Below are 20,601 nucleotides of genomic sequence, written 5' to 3' on the forward strand. Positions count from 1 at the left end.
GGGGAGGGAGAGCGAGTCCGCTGAGGCGCCGCAGAGCCTAAAATTGAAGGGGAACCGACAAGCCAGATTTCGTGACTGGGATTAAAGCACTCAGAAAATATTCTGTGCTGAGAAGAGTGAGGCAGGGGGCTCGGCGCGTTTCACTTCTGTCGCTCTCCTCACACGGTCCCCTGTGCCGAGGGTACAGTCCAGAGTTGGCGTCCCCCCGGTGGGCGGGGCTCCAGGACGGCGGGGACTGCAATTGGTGGTTTTGAAGGTGCAGCGGGCGGGAACAGTCGATGAGGAGAGAGCCCGCCGGCGATGTGGGACGGTAAGAGAACCCCTGGCGGCGTGGGATCGGGCGGGATGTGGCGGGAGCCTAGAAGAAGCCACGTCCCACGACTCTGAGGCTACTCTCTTGTGACTGCCACGGGCCCCAAGGTGAGGGACTAGTCCTTGGTCTTGGGCCTGAGGCGGGGGAACTTCGGTTGAAGCTGAGGCGAAGAGGGCGGAGACGCTGGGTCGTGACGTCACATCCGCCCTGGGGGCGGGGGCCTTACGTAGGGCTTGCGTCACGCGGGCGCCGCCCAGAGCTGTCAAGTGCTAAACTCAGCGTTCGGTTGCTGCTTCCCTCGGAGTTGGGTGTTTTGATTTTGGGATAACCTTGGCGTCCGTCCTTTTTAGTCTCGCATTACTCCTGCTCCTTGTGGCAGCTCTTCGGCGGTGTATATTTACAGGGGCCTTTTTGGTCATGCGTTCATTCAGTTGTTATATCTCGTGTACCTTCTATATGCCAGACTCTGTGCCACGCGCAGCGAAGAGGAAAGAAATTAGATAATCACAGGGAATCAGAAGAGTTTATTCAAGGGTTTCCAGTTTTATTGATGAGGTTGCATTCCCTCCATTCCCTCTTTCTACCAGAATTCTTTAGAATGACATTCCCAAACTTTAGCCAGAATTAAGACTAATTGTAAAAATGCAGAAATTTCAAGCACTTCCCCGGCATTCCCCTCCCCTCGTTTAAATCGCTGGGCCCAGGAGTCTGCGTTTTAACAACCACCCCCACCTCCAGTGTTTTTGATGGGGGACGTTGGCTTGATATTGTCACTGGCTGTTGGACCCTAATCCTTCCCAGGTTGTTTATCTCCTCAGGCACGGCTTCTTAGGGAGAGTATCTAATACTTTGGGGCTTCCTATTCAACAAGTATTTCCACTAAGACAGTTCTTGGGCTGAAACTGTTCTAGATTCTAGGAAGGCAGGTGTGAATAAGACAAACATAGTTCCTGCCCTAGTGGAGCTTAATCATATATAATCATATAATAAATCATATGCCATTCAACAAATGCTTAAATGGTAGAAATATCTCATAGCCACGATCCTTTTAGGGGAATCTCTTCTGTTTGTCCCTGTAAATCCCGTAGTGTTGGTGGAAGCGGATGATATTAACTGACTGACTTCTGCTTCTTGTCATAAATACGGCCCTCCTCAGCTCCTCCTCTGGGCCTTTTCACTCTCCTCTCTGGCCTGTCTGGAGGCCTCCTTCTCCCCTTGATGGCCCCAAGGCTTTTGCACTTGCTGTTCCATCTGCCTGGAGAGCTCTTCCAGCAACCAGGCACATGGCTCACTCTTCCTCCCCCAAGAACTGGCTCAGATACCACCTTCTCTCAGGCCTGCTCTCCATTCCCCTCTTCCCCCACCCATTCCCAGCCTGCTCCATATTCACTGCTACTAGCTTCCTAACATTGCTCTCTTTTCTCCTCAGCGCTTACCACTTTTAACGTTTTTTTGTGATTTTCCTGTTGCCTGTCTCTCCCAGCTAGGAAGGACACTTCCTACTGGCAGGGATTTTTGTCATTTTTGGTAAAAGCTCTATCCCCTTGTGCCTAAAAAAGTGCCTGGCTCTCATGGGTGCATAGTAATTTGATACATGAATAGGTAAATGAGTGAATGAATCACTTACTATTGCTATCAAAAGATCAAAATACTCTAGCCAAGAAAGGAGAGAGAACATTAATTTTTAAAAACCTTAAAATATGTTTAAATGTACACTTAAGAGAAAATCCTCTTGTTGAAATACTCTCTGCAGAATACCTGAAAATTTTAGGTGTTTGACCTACAAATCATAATTCTGGCTAAAATTATGATGCTGAAAGTTCACTAAGTTGTACTTTTGTGTTTGCTTAATACTTTGTTGTGCTGTTTTTGTTTTTATTTTTATTAAAGTGCCAAAGAGATGGATGAAACTCTTGCTGAGTTTTTCAGGAGGACCATCTTGAAAATCCCAATGCCTGAAATGATGACAGTCCTAAAAACCTGGAATTTTTTGTCTGAAAATCAACTGCAGACTGTAAACTTTCGGCAGAGAAAGGAATCTATTGTTCAGGACTTGGTTCTGCTTTGTGAGGTAACTGTTCAAAATGATTAACCTTGAATACCACGCTACCCTTAGGTTTTTCTCTTTCTTTCCTTTCCTTAGTCCAAAAGAGATTTAAGTTGCTCTAGCCTGTGATGTGAGGAGGGTTCTGTCCCACTATAGTGGAAAAGGTGCTAATTTTTAATTGGATTTTTCAACTTAGAAAGAATGCTTACAAATTAGTGAGAAAAAAAAGTGAATACCAAGGGAGAAGAAACAAAGAAGTTAAAATAATGAGCAGTATTCTTTTTTTAAACTATCAGATTGTCAAAGATGAAAAGATATTACTCAAATATGTTGATCAACTTATGCAGAAAGAGACATTCTCTTTCACATGTATTTATTTACTTATTTGCTTTTTATTTTAAAGTGATTTCAGGCTTTCAGAAAAGTTGCAAGTATAGTACAAAGAATTTTACTATACCCTTATATACCCAGTATCCCCTTCCCTCATTCATTTTTAAATAAATATACTTTATGACCCAGCAATTCCACTTCTAGATATTTAAATATATAGAAAACATAAAAAATAAGGAGGTATATATGATATAATTGATAAACACATATATATAGTTATATATAAATGGTTACATGTAAATAAAGATGTTAACTAGCATTATTTACACACAAAAAATTGGAACTAACTGTACTTAGGAAATGAGATAAATAATAATACATCCACTTAACAAAATACTCTTCGATCATTAAAAAGAATAAACTAGATCTTTATGTATAACATTAAAAGAAACTATATACTATGTGAACATACAAATATGTATGTATAGAGTAGTAGTTCTCAGCTGAGATGGTTTTGCTCCCAGAAGACACGACGTCTGGAGATGTTTCTGGTTGTCAAAACTGGGAGTGGGTGCTGCTGGCTTCCAGGGGATAGAGGCCAGGAATGTTCCTTTACATTCTAGGACAGCTTCCACAACACAGATGTGTCTGACTCAAAATGTCACTCAAGCCTAGTTGAGAAACGCTGGTATAGAGGGGGTCTGGAAGGATACCACTGATTGAAAAACCCAAACAGAAAGTTAAAAGTGATCAATGAAGAGTAGATCGTGGGAGAACAGTTGTGAGAGCCTGTACTGGGACATGAATCAGAAGGCATATTTGTTACTGAACAGAAGAGCATAGGTGGGAGACACGTTGTCAGTACAGTTTTGAGAGGGCCCTCATAGTCTGTCCTAAGCAACCCTAAAATGTGCTGTAGATGGAGTGGAACCAAACCTGTCACCATAATTACTAAAAGTATTATTATATTCTCTTTCAGGAGAATCGTGCGAGTCTCAATGACGCAGCCCTTTTAGACATCATTTGTAAGTCTTGGTGATTTGTATTTACACTTAACCAGTCCAGTTTCATCAGAGAGACAGTTTTGTATGTGATGGCTCCGATTTTAGAGTCAAGCTGACCTGGTTTCATATTTCAGCTCTGTCACTTACCAGTCTTGTGTCCTTTGCCAAGTCACGTCACCTTTTTCTAAGCTTCAGACTTTTCCTAAATCAAATGGACATAATAACAACCTGTATTTCACAGAGTCGTTGTGAGGGTTAAGTAAGATAAGCCTTGAAAAGTTCTTAGCACAGTAATTGGCACATAATAAGCCCATAGTAAATATTTGCTAGGTTTTGTGTTATTGCTAACAGAATTTGAAAATATATTTCTAAGAATTTGTTATAATCACAGTGCCGCTTAAGTACTCTTAAGTTTGTAAGGATAATGCTGACTGGACTTGCACGTGGTGTGGTCAAGGGGTACTAAGAGAGAGAGGCAGGCATGGCTCTGGGGTCTGCATGTGCCACTAGAAGGAAAGTGGACCCCCGACTAAGACAGTGGACACTAGAAGTGGACCAAGCTTGTCACAAAGATCACGGGTTAGTCTCGGATGTGTACTATTCAAGGAAATGTCTGCACATGTACTTAATTCTTTGCCATTTATCATGAACTGCTGCATGGTGTTTAAAAGAATCATTATCAACAAAAGATGATTCATCTCCATTATTATTATTATAACAACCTTATTCAGAGATGATTTAGCAGGCCATCTGAACTCTGAAACACAGAACCAAGGAAGAAAATGCCAGAAAGAAACAAAACCCTTTGGATGCTCTCTTTAAGGGCAGACATCACATTGTACCTGATTACAGCTGTTTTAGACAAAACTAGATAATCAAGATTTCTCAGGCCATCGCCAGAAACAGACTGGGATAGGGAGAGAACACCAAGGCACCCAAAAGGGGAAGAAAAGAAAAAGACACAGGGCAAGAAAAATAATAGTTCAAAGGCACAGCAGGTTGGTGCCCTCAAGTGTTGGAGCCCACAGTTCCTCTTTTTGGGGTGCAGAGCACCTTGGTCCTAGACACGGATGCAGATGGGGGTCAGCACAGGGTCCGAGTAAAGCCAGGATGATGATGTGTTGGGACTGAGCTCAATAACTTACTGGATCCATTTTTAATCCAAGATACTGTTTAAGTTTGTAACTCCTAAAGGGTGCCTTCTGTATCATACATTCATCCATTCATTCATTCAGTCATCAAATGAATATGTTTAATGCCAGCCAGTGGCTAGACACTGGGAATAAGATGAACAAGACTAAGTCCAGTATCCCATGTGTACAAGCAAGTGTACAAATGAACATCTGAATATATGCTGTAATGTCAGGTAGTGATAAGTGCCATGAAGGAAACTAGAGCAGGGTGGGATGTTGTTATTATTGTTCAGTTGCTGTCATGTCCAACTCTTTGTGACCCCATGGACTGCAGCACACCAGGCTTCCCTGTCCTTTACCATCTCCCAGAGCTTGCTCAAACTCATGTCCATTGAGTCTGTGATACCATCCAACCATCTCATCCTCTGTCATCCCCTTCTCTTCCTGCCTTCAGTCTTTCCCAGCATCAGGGTCTTTTCTGATGAGTCAACTCTTCGCATCAGGTGGCCAAAGTATTGGAGCTTCAGCTTCAGCATCAGTCCTTCCAATGAATATTCAGGACTGATTTCCTTTAGGATTGACTGGTTTGATCTCTTGCAGTCCAAGGGACTCTCCAGAGTCTTCTCCAACACCACAGTTCGAAAGCATCAGTTCTTTGGTGCTCAGCCTTCTTTATTGTCCAGCTCTCACATCCATACATGACTACTGGAAAAACCATAGTGGGATGGGGGCTTCAATTTGGGTAGAGTGCTCAGGAAGGCCTTTCTGCATGGTGACGTTTTAGTAGAGACCATAATGAGGTGCCCAAGGAGCTAGGAGAAGAGTGGTCCAGAATAAGCAGTCGATGGAAACACTGGTGCCAGGAACACGTCATCACTGGCTTGCTGGAGAGATGCAGCACTCTGTGGAGTAGACCTGTATGGACAGAATAAATGGTCTAAGAATAAAGGCTAAATCTCTACTATGTTGAGTAATTCATTATAACTTATTTTATTGGAGTAAATTTAATCCATTGAAAATTTATATTTCAAAGAAAAATCTGCATAACTTAATTTGTAAATTACTGTTATTTTCTCCACTTTCACATTACTAAAAATATATACTTACAAGCCCGTTGCTTGAAAGTTCTCTGACATGCGGTAATAAGCTCTTTCTTCCTCCTTCAGATACTCAGTTTCATCGGCACCAGAAAATTTGGGATGTTTTTCAGATGAGTAAAGGACCAGGTAATATTTCTCATTTTAAACCAAACACTTGTATTTGATATTTGGGCAATTTAAAAAGGAACAGCAGCATGTTCCTCTTAAGTCTTTTCTTTCCAAATGAAGTGATTATTACTCATGTATAGAAAAGTGAGAAATATATTTGGTGATGCTGAGTCAGAGATACTGTCAGTGTTTGTGTGATTTGATCATTATTGTTCTTACTCAGGGTCTTTGCAAATGTATTGAAGACAGTGTAGCTCCCTTGATTTTTCTTGATTTTTCTTTTCACTTTGACAGGTGACGACATTGACCTTTTTGATATGGAACAATTCAAAAGTTCATTCAAGAAAATTCTTCAGAGGGCATTAAAAAATGTAAGAATAGAATTTATCTGAATTTCCATGAGATTCAATTTCACGGATTCCATGCACTTAAAATTCATCACTACCTTGTTTTTTTAATTTGCAAGAATTTCAGTTAGTAATATTCCATACTATTCTACTCGATATCAAAGACAAACTCTGCTCATTGTAAAAACTTTCTGCTCCCTTTACCTTTCAGTTCAGGGGTTCTGCTTCTTCCTCAAGAGCAGCACTGCCTGGTAGGACTCTGCATTGATGGAAATGTTCTAGATCAGAGATGTCCAGGACATGGCCCAGTAGCTACATGTGGCCACCAAGAACCTGAAGAGTGGCTGGTGTGACTGAGAATCTAAAGGTGTTCATCTTATGTAACAATAATGAATTTTACTTAAATGGCCCTGGGTGGCTAATGGCTACGCTTTGGTCATTGTAGCTTAAGAGCCAAGCACCACTTCAACATCTTGTCACAGGTTGATCATAGCATTTTCACAGCCTCCCCTGCTTCATTCCCTTTCCACCTGACTCTGCCTTAGTCCTCCTTGCATAGAGGAAGACTAACAAATGCCCCCAAATTCTGTTCTATCCACCTCACTATGCCCATCCTCTGGCAAACAGGTGTTCCCTTTTGGAGCATATTTTGATTCTCAAACTCCTTGACTTGTCTCTCCATCCCCTTCAGTCCAGTTCAGTCGCTCAGTCATGTCCAACTCTTTGCGACCCCATGGACTACAGCACACCAGGCTTCCCTGTCCTTCACCAACTTCTGGAGCTTGCTCAAATTCGTCCATCAAGTCGGTGATGCCATCCAACCATCTCGTCCTCTGTTCTCCCCTTCTCCTCCTGCCTTCAATCTTTCCCGACATCAGGATCTTTTCAAATGAGTCCTTTGCATCAGGTGGCCAAAGTAGTGGAGCATCAGTCCTTCCAATGAATATTCAGGACTGATTTCCTTTAGGATTGACTGGTTTGATCTCCTTGCAGTCCAAGGGACTCTCCAGAGACTTCTCCAGCACCATAGTTCAAAAGCATCAATTCTTCGGCGCTCAAATTTCTGTATGGTCCAGCTATCACATCCATACATGACTGCTGGAAAAACCATAGCTTTGACTAGACGGACCTTTGTCAGCAAAGTAATGTCTCTGCTTTTTAATATGCTGTCTAGGTTGGTCATAGCTTTTCTTCCAAGCAGCAAGCATCTTTTCATTTCATGGCTGCAGTCACCATCTGCAGTGATTTTGGAGCCCAAGAAAATAAAAGTCTGTCACTGTTTCCATTGTTTCCCCATCTATTGTCATGAAGTGATGGGGCCAGATGCCATGATCTTAGTTTTTTGAATGTTGAGTTTTAAGCTTTTTCACTGTCCTCTTTCACCTTCATCAAGAGGCTCTTCAGTTCCTCTTTGCCTTCTGCCATAAGGGTGATGTCACCTCCATCCCCTTACCTCATCCTTTAGTCTGGAACTGGTCCTGCTTTCTACATATCCACTTGTCACCGAACGTGTTCCCTCATCTCCTTTCTTATAACGACCCTTCTGTGTGCTGTGCATCCATCTACATCCTCATCCAGGTTTTCTGCTCTATTTTTCTCTGTCCTCTTTTGCATCCTTACTCCCTTCCCTCTTCTGCTTCCTGCTCTACTTCTTGTAAACATGCTTAATTCTCAGAGAAAATACATCCTTTCCCCAGGCTTATCCTCAAGCCCTGTTTTTTCTGCCACAAGATTCTTGGAGGGAAATATTTCTTCTTGTTCCTGCTGTGCCCCCCAGGTGGAAGGAATCCCACTGGCCCCTCCCCATCGTCCCCTTCTCTTGTCTCCAGCAGGAGCTCGAGCATAGCCTGAGTGAGCAGCTGCCTGCAGAGAGCATCTACTCCAGTCTACTCCTCCAGGGGCCGGCTCTGCCCTAGCAGGGAGACCACTCGCAGTGGTCCTGCCAGTGACCGTGTAGGCAACTCTTCCTGCTTCTGGTTTTGGTACCAGGGGGGCCACTTGCCTGGAGCAAACTCTCCCTTCCATTAATCACTAGTTTTTAAAACATTTTCATAACCCCTAAGACAAGTCAACCCTACCCCTACCCCCAATTATTTTTCTTTGTCAAAAATGTCCTAACTATTCCTCCAGATGAACCTTAGAATCATTTTATCAGGTTTATATAACAAAACAAAATCTTCAGACTTTTGAGTGGGGATGTATTTAATTTATAAATTAATTCAAATAAAACTGTGAACCAAAAGAAGATTTCTCTTATTATTTAAATTTTGTGAATAAGTTGTCATTTTGGATTATATTATTTGAAAACTCTTGTTACCATGAAATTGTGAACTCTGCAGAGGTTATAGGAGAGTCCCGTCTGGACTGTGGGTATGGTGCATGCACCTGCTTTTTTTTTTTTTAAAACAAAGAGCCTCAATAGGCACAGAATCCCTGGCCAGTTCTCCAGAAATGTTGTAGATATGTGATCTGGACCCTTCTGGAAGCAGCCTTCTCATGAAGCTCAAACTGACTGGCTGACTCCTCTTGCAAAACTGCAGCCAGCATACCCATCTTACTTCACCCAAAACAAGAAAGCTAGAGAGCGTCTCTCTCTCTCTCTCTCTCTCGGGTCCAATTCAGTTTATGTGCATCTTCCTTCCCAGCACCTTCTCCTCACTTGATGGTCTTTCCTGTCCCTCTTTCAGGCAGCAGGGATTTCTGTTTTCTGAACCCTAGGCCACTGCCCCTACCATGCAAGGAGAAAAAGCGTCTGAAACACTCACATTTCCTCCTACTTTGATGCCTTTGTATTTCAGTTGTTAGATCTCTTCTTATCTCTACCACGGTCTGAAAGGTTTTGCCTCGTGAATGAATTTCAGGCACACTAGTGGGGGCTGGTGGAGAAGGAAATGGCAACCACCCCAGTGTTCTTGCCTGGAGAACCCCACGGAGCCTGGCCTGCTACAGGCCATGGGGTCACAAAGAGTCAGACACGACTTAGCCACTGAACAGCAGCAAAAGCATGGAGCTGGGGGGACAAAGGAGCTTTTTTACTGGCCACGTCTGTCCTGCTTGAAAGACCAGCTGGAGAGGGACATGCTGTGTGCGCTGCAGGTTTTAGATGAGGATAAACAGGTAAAGGCCTTGGGTCTTCTCTGTCTGCCCCGTCCCTCTCTCCGGGCTGACCAACACGTCCTCATCCCTTTCCTCAACCAGCTGAGGTCTCCTGGCTTATCTTTACCTTCTTCTGCATAACTTAACTAGTGGCTGGTTAACCCCACTTTCCCAAAGGCTGATGATGGCGATGTCATGCCAAGTAGTATCTCCCGGTGCCCAGGAGTGAAGAGTGACTCACCAGCTGCTCTAGGACAAGTGTCTTAACCTTTTTGTGGCAATGACACTTTCGCTGTTAGTGAAGCTTATGGACTGCTTCTCAGAAGTGTGTTTTTAAATGCTGTAAAATAAAATCTACAGAATCACAGGGGAAACAAATGATACTAAAAATAGAGTTACTATAAAGGCATTAAGATGGCAAATTGTGGCTCCTTTATTAACACAATAAATAATCTCATAATGGATCTAAAAACAACTAGCTTCAAAGTGCTAATAAGTGTAAATGATATTCTTGAGGCCCATGCAACAATTGTAATGTGATAAAAGTACTTGAGATTTCTGTAGACAACAAAATAACATCCTAAAATTCTACTGTCTTAATGCCTACTTTCACAATTGAAGGCGATGCTAAATTTCACTTACAAATAAGGGACTGAACCCGGGGGCCCTACATTGCAGGCAGATTCATTACTGTCTGAGTCATCAGAGAGGCCCACAAGTAAAGATGACATTTCCCCCTCGCCAAGTCCTTGGATGCCCTGAATTCTAACCATTGACTTCAGGTTAAGAACTCCTGCCCAGAACCACGGGAGAGAGAAGCTGGTATGAGAGGGCACAGGAAGCGTAACTGGGAGTGATGGGTGGAGTGTGTGTGTGTGTGTGTGTGAGAGAGAGAGAGAGGATTAGCTGCACATCTTATCAGATAATACTCTTCAAAATAGAAAGTTCTTGGGAAAACTTACAAAGAAGAGACAAACTAAAAACTATGTTTCAGTTGTAAAAAGGTAGCCCAGTTTCTGTCCCTTTCTACTATTTTTTCAGGACAAAGCCCAAGAAATTATTGAGAATTTGTGATGTCATACACCAATTGTGGGATTTAAATTTTTTTTTTCCTTCCAAAAGACTTTGCAAGGCACGAATGTATCTTTACAAAGCAACCACAAAACGCTTTTCCAGAGATTTCCCAAATCACTGTAATGAGAAGTAGGAGAAAAACTGCCAGATTTCAGCCAGACAGTGACATCCTTCACCCCTAAAAAGCATGATATGTTAATTAGAGAACTTATGTCTTTTTTTTTTTTTTAAATAAGGTGACAGTCAGCTTCAGAGATGCCGAGGAGAACTCAGTATGGATTCGAATTGCCTGGGGAACACAGTATAAAAAGCCAAACCAGTACAAACCTGCTTATGTGGTATACTATTCCCAAACTCCATATGCCTTCACTTCGTCCTCCCAACTGAAGAGCAATCTACCCCTTCTGGGTCAGGTATGGAACCAACTACTATAAGCGATAGTATTGTTCAGTTGCTAAGTCATGTCCGACTCTTTGTGATCCCATGGACTGCAGCACGCCAGGCTTCCCTGTCCTCCACTATCTCCTGGAGTTTGCTCAAGTGCATGTCCATTGAGTCGTTGATGCTATCTACCTATCTCATCCTCTGCTGCCCTCTTCTTTTGCCTTCAATCTTTCCCAGCATCAGGGTCTTTTCCAATGAGTCAGCTCTTGTATATCTCAGGGCCATGTAGGTTTAAACTTCTCAATATCATGTGATGTAAAATACCACCCGTAATTCTTGATCTCCTAAAATAAAGAGCAGGAAGTACTATTATCCTGCAAATGAGAGCGCAGCATCAGCATTGGTTTAGAACTCTTCATTACTGTCTCAAAATTGAGAAGTAATGCACAATCGAGGTAAAAATCCAACCAGTGAAGTCTCTAAACAATCTTTTACGACTTCATACCCCTTTTTCCCAGTCCCACTCACCCAAAGTAACTGCTTTTAACAGTTTTGCTGGTTCCTTTTGGAAGATGTTTTATTCCAGAAACCAGAGTGGTACATGAGGTCTATATTTGCTTTTTCTATTTGCATTTTTGTATGGCGTCATTACAGTACTAACGACTAGTCATAAAAAATGGTAACATTTGAGTATTCATCCTTTATTCTTAACTCTCACCTTAATTTATCATAATTCCTAACTTTAAACAGGATCACTCTGGGGCTTCCCTGGCAGTCCAGTGGTTAAGACTCCGTACTGCCACTGCAGGGGGCATGGGTTCAGTCCCTGGTTGGGGAACTAATATCCTGCCTGCTGTGTAGTTTAACCAAAAAAAAAATTTTTTTTAATTAAAAAAAAAAATAGGATCTCTTTTCTAAAAATGGTACAAAAGACCTTGCCTTTCTGAGGATCTTAATGCCACTAGCCACTGTTTTTGTTTTTCAAGGTGAGTAACAGACCATGAAATTTAATTGTTCTGGATTTTTTTTAAGTAGAAATTATTCACTGATTACAACTCCTACATTTTTTCTGAACAAGTATAAATACAGGGATAGACACAGTAATGCTATTAATAATAATCTTGCTAATTTTCACTTCAAGGCACTGACAGTTGCTAGCAAACACCATCAGATTGTGAAAATGGACCTCAGAAGCCGGTATCTGGACTCTCTTAAGGCTATTGTTTTTAAACAGTATAATCAGGTGAGCCCATCAGTGACTCTATTTAAAGCTGAGTCTCCATTTTCTCTTTCATGCGTAATTTAGAAGCTGAGCAGGTGGGAAAGTCTACCTCCAACAACAGGAGATGACATCAGATGTCCCTGAAGTGGAGAGTTTTCAGCAAACACGATAGGAAATAAGATAATTCCTCACTTTCACCTTTTCATAATTGTATTGTGTTTATACTGCCCGTTGGTCATTGGAGGGTATGTTATAGGCCCCCTATTTCCTAATCAGCTATTCCAATCAGAATTTATTTTCTCTTCAGAGTAACTATACATTATCTTTTGAAGCTGATTATATTATTCTGCTATGCAAGAGAGAAGCAGAATTTTTTGTCCCACTAGTCAAGCAAGTGATACAGGAATTAAAAGTAAAAGAGGAAGCATTGGTTTATGAATTCCCACAGTTTGTTTATTTGTCAAAATTATTTGAGTGTATTGACAGAAAACAACAAAATTCTGTAATTATCCTTCAATAAAAAAATAAATTTAAAAGTTTTATTAACACCTTTTAGCTATTTACTTTTCACTTGGCAAACATGAAACATTTTTAATACTGAATTTTACTGGGGGCAAATTAATGGTAATTTGTTCGACTGAGCTTCAATAAAATGAACTCTGCATTTGAATGTTAAAAAAAAAAAATTTATTTGAGTGTGGAACTTCCCTAGCAGTTCAGTTAAGACTTCACTTCCAAAGCAGTGGGCATGGGTTCAATCCCTGGTCAGGAAACTAAGATCCCATGTGCCATGCTGTGTGAGTCAAAAAAAATAAAAAATGTTCCTGGTCAAATATCAAGGCATATTTATGGGGCCAACTTGGTACAAAGGGTATAACCATAATTCCTCATAACTTCATGAGGTGTGTCTAGTGTACTAGGAGTAAACCAAAAAAAAAAAAAAACCTAATAAGATAAAAAATTGTTTGAATGTATTATTATCCTTTTAATGATAATGGATCTGGCCTTGCTCCGAGGCTCAGGGTTTTTGTTTTTTTTCCCCTCTGCATGGCATCTGTGTGCTCATATGTTCAGACTCCTATAGAATTGTTAAGACTGTATATCTTCGAGCCCCTAGGTATGTTCTACTTACATATTTTCATCTAAGTAGAAAGAAGTGATGGCTTTCTAAAAGCTACTCTTTAAGGAAAACAAGCTTAACATTAAGAAATTGCATACATGTACGTTCCCATGTGTAAAATAGGTAGCCAGTGGGAATTTGCTGTTGTGATGCAGGTAGCTCACACCCGATGCTCTGTCAGCCTGGAGAGGTGGGATGGGTGGGAGGTGGGAGGGAGGCTCAGGAGGGAAGGGACATATGTAATATGTCTGATTATGGCTGATTCATGTTGATGTATGGCAGAAACCAACACAATATCGATACTGTAAAGCAATTATCCTCCAATTAAAAATAATTTTTTAAAAAATTTAGATAATGATTTCCCCCATAGCACCTTCCCTCTTACCTACCAGCCTCCTACCAAATTGCTATTAATATCAACAGTTCTGCTATGATCAGTTGCGTTTCTAGAAAAACTCGTCAAACACTTAATAATAAAGACAGTGCCTTCAGTGGGGGAAAGTGAGTGAAGGAGTCTGGGAGATTTAGACTTACAGCAGGAAAGTTATTTTTCTGTAAGGAATGTCAGTGAGGTTTTTTTTCACAGTAATAAAGACATAAATATAAAACTGCAGCATCTCATTGTAAAGGCTGCCTTTGATTTCTCTAGCTTTTGGCTCAGCAGCTATAGTTCTCCCAGATACACTTTTATGTTAACAAGGTACAGAGTTCCTCAAACAAAGCAGCCTTGTTGCTGGCCCCCGGCAGTCTCTGTCAGTATCGGTCTAGGAGAAATGCTCAACTCAGTCTGCATAGCGCCTCAAATATCTGTGTTGGAAAAAATGAAAGATAAGATTTGCCATACTTTTGTGCACTAAAACCAATTAATATCTATACTTTGAGGTGATAAAATTAGGAAAGCATTCACTTTTTCCTGTTTTCTTTTTCCTAGAGCTTTGAAACTCACAACTCTACTACATCTCTACAAGAAAGAAGCCTTGGGCTAGATATAAATAGTATGTGTATTTTAAGATAAACACTGAAATTTGGAGGGACGTTCCTTTTCAGATTTCTCTCACCCAGTAAAAAACATTTCTGTACCAGGATTGTGATTCAAAAGTATATCCTATTTTCAGAAAACTGAAAAGTAAATTTCTGTTGAAGTGGAGAAGCTAAGCTAATATAGGTCTCCTTTAGAATTTGCTAGAATGGCATCTAGTCATAATCACAACCAAAACAAAAAACTAAATAATTTAACTGAGCATTTCTTCTGTGCCAGGCACCATACTAAAGTGTTCATATGTATCATTTCCGTAATCTTCACAGCAGTCCCATGAACAAGCTCTTTTTATCAGAAAAGAGGGGTAGAAAACTGGGTTTCAGAGAGGTTTAGTAACTTGCTGAGCAGAATCACATAACTAGGAATCAGCAAAGCCAGAAGGAAAAACAGAATCTGAGCCTGGAGCCCAGGATCTTAATACATTGGGTAAATTGCTTCCCAAGTACTTTATTGCACTTGGCGGGTATTTCGCTTTTTACAAACTGAAGGTTTGTGGTCACCCTGTATTGAGCAAATCTGTGGGCGCCGTTTCTCCAGTAGCACTGGCTCAGGTCGTGTGTCTGTCACAGTTTCTCACAATGTTTCAGACTTTTTCATTTTTGTTACTGTGATCAGTGATCTTTGATGTTACTATTGTAAAAGATCACAACTTGCTGAAGGCTTAGATGATGGTCAGCATTTTTTTAGCAATAAAGTACTTTCTAATTAAGCCATGTATATTGTCCTTTTAGACATAATACTGTTGCACACGTAATAGACCACAGTACGATATAAACATAACTTTCACATGCACTGGGAAACCAAAAAACTCATGTGAGTCACTTCAGTGCAGTGGTATAGAACTGCACCCACTTATTTCTGTGGTGTGCCTGTAATCAGAATCGTGACCATTTCACCATTCATAGTTGACATGAGTCCATCCATAGAAAACCCAAGAGAATAGAATATGAAACTACTAATGTGGATCAGAAAGTTCAAAAAAAGTGGTGGGGTATAATATACTATAAAAATGGAAATGTTCCTCTTTCTTGGCAGTGACTTATCAGTAAAATGAAATGGTACAGCCATCATGAAGTAAACCATGACTTTCCAATGGCACAGGAACTGCTATTGATTTCATGTTAAGTAAAGAAAGCAGGGTACAAAATTGTGTATATTTTATAAACCCAGCCTTTAAAATATGTATCTTTTTATTCACTGAAAAAAGGGGTTAGACAAATGTATTAAAATGTTTTAACAGTATTTATCTTTGTGTGATAGGATTATGGGTGATTTCTATCTTCTTTCTTATCAGCCTATATTTCTAAATTTCTACTTTGTAAGAAATCATTACAATCAAGTAAAAAAGCAGTAAATGTTACTTCAAAATTATATGAGCATGTTGAAAGATTAGGAATGAAAGGATGATACTTTGTGGATGAAATACATTCCTAACAGCTGGTTTCTCTTGAAATCTTCCATCTATAGTGGATTCAAGGATCATTCATGAAAACAAAGTAGAAAAAGAGAGAGTGCAGAAAGTGACTCAAGAAATTTTTGGAGACTATCCTCAACCAAGACTAGAATTTGCACAATATAAGGTAGGACGCCGCTATAACCTAACTACAAGTTATCAGTATTTTTTAAAAAGAACTAAAGTTTCAAGTGGAAAACAATTCAAAGAAACTTATGTCATTCATCACTTTAATTTTGTATAATTTATGAGTTAAAATAGACTTCTTTATCGTATTTAGTAAGTTCCTCTGTTGCAAAGGACAACCCCCCTTTGGAAATTCTGAATTTGCCTTTTCATTTCACCTTTTATATTAACCTAGTTATGTGTAACCAGCTGTGATCTGTATTTTTGAGGGAAAAAAAATTGTATCCTTCTAGCCCATCCACACCTAGAACAGTGTTTGTACATGGTCAGTGCTCATAAATACTTATTGGACAAAAGATTGAAGAAATCAGTCATATAGCCCAGTTGGCATCACATAGGGAAAAAAACAGTAACCTGCAAACCTGGCTTATTCCAGAAGTGAGTCACTGCCCACAAGGAAAGCCAGGTGGGGGGCCAGCCCTTGGTCACCATTAGCAAAAGTCAAGATTTGTATCATGACCACCCTAATCTAATACTCACGTTCATATTCATAACACTCTCCTCCCTTCAAACCTTCCAGTAAAATTCTTCCTGCTTAGAATTTTCTGCAGCTACAGGCCACACTTGAAATCTACCAGTGATCTGCTTAGTCAGGCCCAACACCTGTTTGGTTTGGTTTGTTTTTAGTGGAAAAAGTTGATTTGACACCTTTCAAGTTAAGGTCCCTGAATGGCAGGTTTTAACCCAGTTCTTTTAAATATATCCTAAGACAGTCATTCTCCAAGTATGGTCTCTGGGCCAGCAGCATCACCATCACCTGGGAATGGGTAAGAAATGCAGGTTCTTGGCCTGCCGTAATCCTACTGGATAGGGGACTCTGGAGGTGGGTCCCAGCCGTCTGTTTTCACAAGCCCACAAGCTGATTCTGCATAAAGAACCGCTGATCTAGGACACATAAGATTTAATACACAAAACTTCCTTTATACACATCTGAGAATGTGTCTATTCTATAAGTCAAGGTACACATTTATTCATACCTGCTACTAATTTTTCCCTACCTCTTCTGTTTTGAAAAATGTCAAACCTTCAGGAAACATGCACGAATACCTCAGTGAACATCCATTTCCCCTTTGCTTCAAAATGCACTCATTGTTAACATTTTGCCACATTTGCTTTCTTTTCTCTTTCTTTGTTCGGAACCATTTGAATTAGCTGCAGACATTACTCACCCTCTGCATTGTTTCATGCATGAATACTTCAGCATTGTGCCTCTAAATTTTAAGAATCATTTTAAGCAAAAAGAAAAAAGTTCAAGTTAGAATCTAAGAGCCAAGTACCTATTGAAGTAGCAATACTTGGATATTTGATGATATGAGGAACTGTTATTAATTTTCTTAGGTGTGCTAATGTTGTGGAGGTGAAGTTTAGAAAAAATCCTTTTTAGGTAGATATCGATATATTTACAAGCAGGATACTACGGTGTCTTGGATTTGCTTCAAAATAATCCAGTGGATACGGGCAGTAGGGAACAGGAGGTGGGGTAATAGATGGAAAAAGACTGGTGATCGTTTCAGCTGGGTGATATGTACAGGGGGACTCCTTACACTGTGCTCCTTCTGTATATTTCTTAAATTTTCTATAATAAGTTAAATTGTGGTAGTGACCCAAAACACATGAGATTTTTTACACTGAAATGACAGATTACAAAAAACAGTGCTCATTTTCCATTAAGAATGTAAGCCTAATGCTCAAGTAAAGGACATCCTGAGGGCAGGATCTCTTGATTGCACTCTCGGCATTTTGTGTGCAATACTGTTGATAGCCTGGTTTCCCCCAGTGTTTGCAATTAGCAATTTAAATGGTTCCCACTCCCATTCATCCCTATGTTTCTTGATCACAAGAATTAGTGAAACACATAATCGTGTCTCTTTATATTTTGCCATTGTAAAATATTTGTATTTAATAGTCATTTATAAATATATCTGATGACAGCTTGAAACAAAATTCAAAAGTGACTTAAATGGGGGCATCCTGGCTGAGAGAGAAGAGCCCCTCCGGTGCCTGGTAAAGTTCTCTAGCCCACATCTTCTGGAAGCACTAAAATCCCTGGCCCCAGCCGGTAAGTGGTCAGCTTATTTCACCAAGTGGGAATTAACAACACACTACATTTGACCCTCTATGCTGACTAATTGCCTCTCAACTTTCTCATGGCTCCAGGCTGCTATTCTGTCATGCCTCATTTTGAAAATATTCTGTTTCACTTAACGAGGGTCCATGATCCACCCTCTAATCTTGGCCATTTTTAAACTGATGTTTTTCTTTTTTTTAATTTCAGGTATTGCAGATGCACCACTTTCTCCACTGCTCACTTGCATACCCAATAAGGGAAAGAATTATTTTAAAATTAGAGATAAATAAGCTATATGTGGTTTTTGTAAGCACAGCATCCTTGACTGTATTGCATATGAATTTTAGTTAATGACTAGCTGGAGAGCTTCTGTCTACAAAACTTGTTTTAGAAATTCATCCTTGATATTGAAGATTTGGAAATGTTCAATGTAATTCTTGGGACTGATTCTTTCCTCCTGCTGCAAAGCATAGCAGTCGAGGGACTAAGATGTGACAGGATGTCTTTTCTCTCACTCCTGTCTCTCAGTCCCAGAGAGGTCTGGTTCCATTTGCTGGTTCCCAGGGATTTTCTCTTAAGCACCAAGAAACTATACCGAACTCAAAATTTTCTAAGAGAAGCATGAAATTGGCCCATTCAAAGGGTAGAATTAGGCCCATTAAGTTATTATTGCAGGAGGTAGCCTACTAGGTGATTCAGTTATATAAAATAATGATTTCATTGTAAATATGATATTTCTCATAATCTATTTTATCACACATATGGCATTCAAACTGACCGATAATATACCAATTTGTAAATAAAGATATTTAAAAACTGGTACATCAGTCACTTTTGATGAAAATCCTTTGGTGATCATCACTAAATCACATGTCCTTTTATAATAACACTTTAAAACATAGTCCTTATCTTGATCCACAAAGGATTTGGTGTTAAAACAACATATGTTACAATTATGATAGAATTAAAAGTGCGGAAATCTGGGCAAATGAAGGACAGAAAAAGAAACAGGAGGACAAAATAAAACTAGAGGTAAGATTACCATTGGGCTTCCCTGGTGGCTCAGTGGTAAAGAATCTGCCTGCAGTGCAGGAGACCTGGGTTTGATCCCTGGGTCAGGAAGATCCCCTGGAGAAGGAAATGGCAACCCACTCCAGTATTCTTGCCTGGAGAATTCCATGGACAGAGAAGCCTGGCAGGCTACAGTCCATGGGGTCACAAAGAGTCGGACACAACTGAACGACTAACTAACTAATTAACCCAGGCAGTCAGACTTGAGTCTGCCCTCTTGGACACCGAGCTGGAAGAAAGAAAAGCCTTATGGATACTGTCTCACACGTGGGGGTTTTTTGGCACACAATACTATAAAAATCAGAATTAGTTACTCTGGTGGGCAAAACAGTACCCATCTCAAAGATGTCCACATCCTAGTCCCTGGAATATATAAATCTGTTACTTTGCAGATGGGGAAGTTATCCCAAGTTTCCTGGAAGGACCCAATGTAATCACTAGGTCCTCAAAAGTTGGAAAAGGAATAGAAGAGAGCAGAAGGACATGTGAGTACTGAAGAAATCAGAGTGATGTGAAGAGCACGCGACTCACCATTAATGACTGAGAAGCGGGACAAGGCAAGTAAACAAGATTCTTCCATAGAGCCTCCAGAAGAAATGCAGCCAGGCCCACACCTTGATCTTCACCTAGTAGACTTATTTCAGACTTCTGACCTCCAGAACTGTGAGTGACAAACTGTTTCAGGTCACCAGGTGTGTGGTAGCTTATTATTGCATATTGCAGCAGTAGAATACAAACAGAGCTGCCAATATATTAAAAAGTTGGGAGTTTTCACATAAAAATCTTGAAAAATAAACATGGCAGTACCAAAGCCTGGTAGCAGCTGCCCCGATTAGGCTAGATCTCATTTCCCTGGGGTCCTCACCCCTCCCTTTTACCTACACCTGGCCTCCTACACTCATTGACTTGACCTATCTGGTCCCTCTTCCTACTTTGTTTTTGGAACCCTGCCCTGAGCTACACTGTCTCCCAAATAGTAATCAAATTTCACCAGTTAAAATAAAATACAGGCAACTAAATCTACCCTCTCTAAAATGATTAACTAGGTCAATTATAACAGTTCTTTTTTTTGTATAATGTGACCTCAGGCTAGTTACTTGCCTCTCTGCAGATGAGGAAGAATTCATAGTACGTACCCGCGAGGGCTGTTTCGAGGACAAAATGATATACTGGATGAAAAGTGCATTCATTTCCCAGTGTCTGGTAAACAGATCGTTGTAATTAACAAAGTTCGGCCTCTGCTGCTCTTGAACACCTGGTTTATTTCTAATCTTTGGGAAGTAAAGTTCCCGAGCGCATTGCTTTTTCTTGTATCCAACTTTTGCCCGAGGTTCAGATTTCTAGGAAGGCGAATGAGGCTCAGAGGGGCCTAAACGTCCTACCTGTCCCCAGGACCCCCTGTGAAGTTTTACACCCGGCCCGCCCTCCTCACCTGGCGGCGCTCCACCGCTGACTCGCCCTTCGCCTCCAGCAGGGGGCGCCGCCGCCCGGGCCCCGCCGGATGCT

The 20,601-nt window shown here is 40.8% G+C and overlaps 1 protein-coding gene across 4 annotated transcripts; it reads left to right on the forward strand.

The window, feature by feature from the left end:
* The first annotated feature begins 209 nt into the window (after positions 1-209).
* CENPN (centromere protein N) lies at positions 210-18,843 on the forward strand. 4 transcript variants are annotated; one of them, XM_061138099.1, is made up of 11 exons: positions 210-310; positions 2,204-2,384; positions 3,670-3,715; positions 5,994-6,053; positions 6,330-6,406; positions 10,789-10,965; positions 12,078-12,179; positions 14,210-14,273; positions 15,785-15,897; positions 17,889-18,015; positions 18,232-18,843. In XM_061138099.1, the coding sequence occupies exons 1-11, from the start codon at positions 279-281 to the stop codon at positions 18,312-18,314; spliced, it is 1,062 nt and encodes a 353-aa protein (XP_060994082.1). In that variant the 5' UTR covers positions 210-278; the 3' UTR covers positions 18,315-18,843. The 4 variants fall into 4 exon arrangements, with proteins under 4 accessions (XP_060994082.1, XP_060994089.1, XP_060994091.1 ...); XM_061138103.1 differs by having other exon boundaries at positions 239-420; XM_061138106.1 differs by lacking the exons at positions 10,789-10,965; positions 12,078-12,179; positions 14,210-14,273; ... (1 more) ...; positions 17,889-18,015; positions 18,232-18,843 and adding an exon at positions 8,212-8,614.
* Positions 18,844-20,601: the final 1,758 nt, after the last annotated feature.

The sequence above is a fragment of the Dama dama genome, chromosome 4 (assembly GCF_033118175.1).
Source record: "Dama dama isolate Ldn47 chromosome 4, ASM3311817v1, whole genome shotgun sequence".
Lineage (NCBI taxonomy): Eukaryota > Metazoa > Chordata > Mammalia > Artiodactyla > Cervidae > Dama > Dama dama.